At 35.3% G+C, this 6,586-nt stretch overlaps 1 protein-coding gene across 1 annotated transcript in view; it reads left to right on the forward strand.

Annotated features, from left to right (window-relative positions):
* Nucleotides 1-6,586, forward strand: part of Itfg1 (integrin alpha FG-GAP repeat containing 1) — a 292,179-nt gene that overhangs the window by 175,505 nt on the left and 110,088 nt on the right. The window contains exon 10 of the mRNA XM_004629193.3: nucleotides 1,594-1,766. Coding sequence (XP_004629250.1) covers nucleotides 1,594-1,766 — 173 coding nt within the window. The remainder of the gene's footprint in view (nucleotides 1-1,593; nucleotides 1,767-6,586) is intronic.

Raw genomic sequence — 6,586 nt, forward strand, 5'->3', positions numbered from 1 at the left:
CAAGTCACACCCCATTATTGGTTCATAGATATAAACAAACCTGATAGTTGTATCTTCAGTTTACAAGCTATCATAAAAATATACTCAAAATACATTGACATCTCTCAAGGAAGATAAATCCTGCAGTTCTTTGGTAACTGTTACTGATGTCATATTAAATGAAAATCTTTTTACATTTTAGTATATGTGCTACTGAAGTTAGTGTCTCTTTACATTTTAGACCTTAATAAATTGCCATAATAGAAATGCTATTTCCAGTTAATTATCTTCGTTAATAAACCCTAAATTTGAGAAATTTGTGATAACAATGTTTTGTGAAATTTCCCATCTATTTCCATAAGAAAGCAACAGTCAAATAAAAGTATTAAAACATTTCAGTGATATATAAAATAATGCTTTTTTGTTTGAAGGATGGCAAAAACAAAAATAGTTTAATTTGGAGGTCAGTTTTTAATGTATTTGGCAGCTTGGACTCACAGTGATGCTCCTGTTTTAGGCCTCCTTAGTGCTGGGGTTGCAGGCATGGTGGTACATGCCTGGGGAGGCTGAAAATAAGAGGATCACTAAAAGTCCAAGCTGTATAGTAAGACCCTGTACCAAATACATTAAAAAAAAAAAAAAAAAAAACCTATAATGTCATCCAGTACAGATACTCTTCAGATGGGCCAACTTAGGAAGAAAGAACACAATGAGTCTTTCTTGCTTTCCTGCTGTGTCTCATTAATATGAGGACTTTTACTTTTTATTATTTTAACTATTTACATTTATTCAATTTTAAATAGCCTAATATAACACTGAAAATCTGAAGAATGAAGTCATGTCATTACAACTATAGGCCTGTCCATAGTTAGCTAAGAGAACAGGCATGGGCACAACACTTGGAGCTGTCCAAAAAGAAGCAGGCATAATACCTCAAAAGGCCACGAGGCCGTGCGTGCCCAAAGTGTTTGTTCTGTCTTGATAAACAGGTAATCATTTCTGTGGTTCCAAGTTAAACCACAGTTTGTTCTCATTCTTTAAAATATTTATTTTAGGTTGTATTTCTGCTTGACAGAAATTTTAAATTGACAATTCAGCTACATGAGAATGAAATCAATTCAATCCTAAGGTTCTTTGAGTTGATAAAAAGCCATCTATGGAGGGCCAGCAAGATAGCTCAGCAGACTAAGCACTTGCTTAGGTAAGCACAGGGACTGGACTGGTACCACATGCTGCCGTCCATTCCCCCCCGGGTGCACTGAGCTGGCCAGCAAGACTGAGCATGTTGGTGCATACCTGAGGAGGCTCTAAAAAAGAGGATCACTAAGAGTCCAAGCTGCGTCTTAAGACCCTGTACCAAATACATTTTTAAAAAAGGCTTCTATGGGTACTGAGTCAAGCAAAGATGACTGGTGATAACTTCTATGAGCAACTTGCTTTTTTTTTTTCCCAGAGTATCATTCACCTGTATATCAAAATAAATAATACCTTCTCATGTTATGAAAATAGGGTGAAATGAAGATTATCTTGAGAAATTTTCAAGGATTGTTTCTGGTGCAGATGGTAATTTTAAAAAATAACTTAGAAATCTTATCTTTTTCTCTTAATCTATAGTGGATTCCGGTTCTACAGGATTTCAGCAATAAGGGTACACTGTGGGGTTTTGTGCCATTTGTGCATGAAGAATGGCCAACTGAAATTCCAATTCCAATTACTCTTCATATTGGAGACTACAACATGGATGGTTATCCAGATGCCCTTGCCATACTGAAGAATACATCTGGAAGGTATGAAAATTAAATCAAGTAATTAGTATTTTTAAAATACCTTCATATTCTGGTTTCTCTTCAGATCGTATAAATCTTTCGCCTTAAAATACCTTCATATAGCAATTTGTAACTATGTGGCACCTAAATATGATACAATGTTACAGTCCCTTTAAATAAAGACCATGATAATAAGCTCAGTTCTTATCTCCTTCTGTGATCCTTGAGCTTCCCTTACTACTTAGAATGCCTCTACTTTTTCATAAATTCATTTTCTGTAGAACAAAAATAAATAGATAGGGCTGGCCAAATAGCTCAGCAGATTAAAGTGCCTGCAAATAGGTGCAAGGGCCAGAAATTCCATCCCTGGGCCTGTCGTGCTGGCCCCGCCCCCGGGGCACGATGAGATGGCAATTGAGACTGGGCGTGGTGGTATGTGCCTGTAATCCCAGCTCGTGGGAGGCTGTAGACAGGCAGATCACTATGAGTTGGATTTAAGCAGTGAGACCCTGTAGACCCTTCCCTAAAATACAAAAAATAATAATAATAAAAAAAGAAACATAAACAGATAAAGTAAAAAGTGATTTTTCATTCAATATAACTGGTCTTTAAGTATCAAATTTATTTTGTAGATGAACAGTCCAATTGTATTGTAAGACTGGAAATGCTGATAGATTGAAACTGACCCTAGACTTTAGTCAGGCCCCACTACTAACTATCCTAGTGGCCTTGCACAGATTACCTCAAGTTCTCAACTGTAAAACGAAAGTAATAACTGTGCTTCTGTCATGAATTAGGTAAAAGTAAATGAATGACTTAGTAAAAAACTCTGAGCATAACAGATTTTGCTTTCAGTTAATATTACCTCACTGATGCTTGCTTTGTAATGACATTGGAAATTCTAACATGATTATTGATGCTATGTGTTTATATAAAATACATGTTTATGAAATTATTCTTTTTCTTTCAAGTAGAAGTACTAGTTCATAAACTGGTAGTTAAATTTCTTAATTAGCCAGAATCTTGGCAGATTTCCATAAGGAATACTATTCCTAAATTTTAATACCTCTTTCTATTCATCTTACCATTAGTTGTATTCTTTGGAAATCCTTATGCTTTCTTGCTTTTCTTTGTTCTGAGCATTAATTCATTAGTGAATACCCCTAAAATATGCCCCTAGAAAATGATAGGCCATTCATGCATGATGCTGCATACAATGCACTCCTAGCACTCTGGGAGGCAGAAGCAGAAATATCACAAGCTCAGGCCCCTAGCAACTTAGCACACCCAGTCTCAGAATTAAAAATAAGGGATAGCAGCATTCAGTTTGAAGACTGAGTTCAATCCCCAGTATTAAAAAAAAAAAAAAAGACTTGTGGAGAAATACTGTACTTAAGCTTATCTAGAATGTTGATTTGAAATTAGAATGCCTCTTGTGTTGCTTTACAAATTTTTTTCAGGGACATGGTCACCATGTTGTTATATGGGGTGATACATACACATCACCTATTTCTTACATACTTCCCACACCCCATACAAGGGATTCAATCTAGGGACACTGTACCATAGAGCAACATCTCAGTCCTTTTTATTTTCTATTTTTGAGTTAAGGCTTTACTACATTTGCTAGCCTACCCTCCAAGCCTATGATATTCTTGCTCCAACGTCCTGAGTAGCCCAAATTATAGATGTGCAACACTGCTTGTGACCCAAAAAGAAACTCGTAAAATTTCTCTGTTTTGGATATTGCACCTATTCAAAAGAATAAGTAAGTGTTCTTTTGAAGTTACAATTATCCTTAAAAGAACATATAAATAATTTATAGTTTGGCTTTAAAAATTACCAACCTTTTCTCTTTTTAAACTTTCAAATATTTAATTTGTATTCCTTTATCTTTCAATAGCAATGATATCAATAGCTAATTATAGCTAATTAGCAGTGTATGCCATAGTTACACAGGAAAACATCCATAGGTACCAAAAGCAGTCATACTTGCCTGTAAAAGTCTAGATACTTTTATAAAAGTAACTATTTGAAACTCAGTTTTTCCTGTCTGTTTGGATAACAGAACTGAATGATATACTCAGTTTGTTAAATCACTAGATGAGAGAGAGATGTATGTCTAGAAGAATTTGGCATAGTAGAGTTTTGGCAAAATAGAAGACATGTGCATTTGCATCTTTTCCTACATGAATGTACTTTAATAGGAGTTTCTAATTTTTACTGACTTAAAGACTGCTGTGTTGCTGAGAATTAGTATTGGGTTGACATTCCTAATTTGAATGAGTTGCTACTAGAGAAGTCCGTCTCCTTTTTTCAGCATACGCTGAAAATCAGGGAGCAACTCGACAGATGAAAATGAAATTCATGACATGTATATTTTGGGAAAAGAAATTCTAAAACCATGAATGAACTTGTTCTGCAGGGAGTTTTGTTTTGGGAAGACAGTTGTTTGAGTTTTTACTTTTTTTCAACATCTAATTTGTCATCATTTAACCTTTAAAATCATATTAAGGAGCTGGGGAGATAGCTCAGCAGCATGAGCACCTGCCTGGCAAGTGTGAGGTCCTGAGTACCAAAAAAGAAAAATAAATAATAAAGTAAAATCATATTAAAAGAGGAAGATCTTTCCTTCAACATTTTAGGAAGCAGCAAATGGCTTTTAAAAAGTAACAGAGATGAGCTGTTACTCAAATGTGCAGTGTACACTGAAACCCTGCTTGCTTTCCTTCTGGTCATTACAGTGCCATGTGCTGTGTGTAGTTGTGTTGTCTTATTCTTAGAACATGTTTTATATGAGATGAACTATAAAATGACCTTGTTCCAATACCATTAAGAAAATGATAAAATGTATATAGTGGTATAAAACCTCATTTCACAAACCTGAAGAATTTATGATTCTCGTTGCAGAATTTGTTCCCTGATTCTGGTTGCAACCCAGTCGCAAGCATATATTTCAATATGTAGTATGAATCCTAATTTGCAGTGGAGAGTTGGGAAAACATGAGCTTTATACCTCATTTAAAATACCAGTGCTGCTGCTTGGTAATTTTCTTTTTTTTTAACAAATCATTTAACCTATCTGTTCATCTGTAGATCAATAAAATGTTAGTTATACCTACCCTCTATGTTTTTTGTGAGGATTGAGTGAAACGATATTCCTTTCCCTTCTCAAGCTTAGCTTATTAAGAAATCCATATTTAAACTAGATTGATACAATATGAATGTCCAGTTTACTTCCAAAAGGTCTCCAGTAGACAGATAGCCTCCTTACAGCTATGGACTACACAGGTCATTGGCCAGGTACTGATATCTCTGCTGTTTTTACTCCACAGCTGTAAGCCCCAAAGAGCTATTTATATGTTAGTGACAAATTTTTTTTTCTTTTTTTGACACAGGGTCTCAATATGTACTCCAGGCTCACCCTGAATTCACTATGTAGCCCAGGCTGGCCTCAAATTCACAGTGATCCTCCTACCTCAGCCTTCCAAGTGCTGGGATGACACGTGTATGCCAACATGCCCAGCTATGTTTTAGAAAATTTAAAACATGTAAATCTAAGCTTAGAAAATAAGTATTTTCTTCAAACCTAAGTTGTTTACTCAGAGCAACATGTTTTATATAATGGTAGGATATGTTGAGAGCTTGCAAAGTACTATCAGTAACTGTAAAAGGGAGAAGTTAAAGGTAGTAACAAAAAGTAACTTAAAATTTCCAGATTTTTCCACATCTTCATTTTGTAACTTTTTCCCAATAGCAACATTAGGTAACTTTTCAATGTCCTGACCATGAATTTAAAAAATAATAATAGATTTGTGTTCACAGAATTTATCATTTTGCATAAGAATATATTTTTTTCTTTTTATGAACAAAAGTAAATAAGTATGTTTCTTAACACCCATATTAGGCATTGACATTGCTGAAAATAAACAAGATGAAAAAGGTCACAGTTAAAGAAAAGGTCCTACTGTTTGACATCACTAGTGAGTAAGGTATTTGAGAGCAATGTCTTTTTTTCTCTTGCCTTGTAAATACAGACATAAATTTTGACTATTAAAAGCAATTGTTAGGTTCACATCTATAACCCTAGCACTCTGGGAGGCTGAGCTAGGAGGATCACAATGCTGAGCCCAAAATCTAGGCAATTTAGACACTTTGCAAAACCCTGTTTCAAAATTTAAAAATTTTTAAAGGAAAGACGATGTAACTCAGTACACAGACTCTGAGGTAAATCTCCAGCTTTTTTTTTTTTTTTTTTTTTTTTCGGAACCAGGGATTGAACTAAGGCCCTTGTACTTGCTAGGGAAGCACTTATTCCACTGAGCCATCTCTCTGGCCCCTAGCCTCCAGCATTTATTAAAAAAAAAATCAAAGATTGTCAATACTACTACTGATAGAAAAAATAAATTTCCTGAAAAATTTATAAAGAATTAGAATAATGGCTTATTTTAATAGTTAAACTACCTTTTAAATTTATGTATCTTGGGCTTCTTTTCAAGTATAATACACCACATTACTTTTGTAACCCAAAGCTTTTTTTTATTTTTTGAAGAATCATTTGGAGGGCCAGCCAAATAGCTCAGCAGATTAAGGAGCCTGCAAGCAGGGGCAGGGATGGGTTCTATCCCCAGGCCTGCTGTACTGGCCCATCCCCGGGGCGCTCTGAGGTGGCAATTGAGACTGGGTGTGGTGGCACAGGCCTGTAATCCCAGCTCTTGAGAGGCAGAAATCAGGAGGATCTCTTGGAGTCTGAGCTAGTAGTGAGACCCTGTAGACCCTTCCCTAAAATACAAAAAGAAGAAAGAAAGAAAGAAAGAAAGAAAGAAAGAAAGAAAGAAAGA

Source organism: Octodon degus, unplaced genomic scaffold, assembly GCF_000260255.1.
Source record: "Octodon degus isolate 3935 unplaced genomic scaffold, OctDeg1.0 scaffold00028, whole genome shotgun sequence".
Classification (NCBI taxonomy): domain Eukaryota; kingdom Metazoa; phylum Chordata; class Mammalia; order Rodentia; family Octodontidae; genus Octodon; species Octodon degus.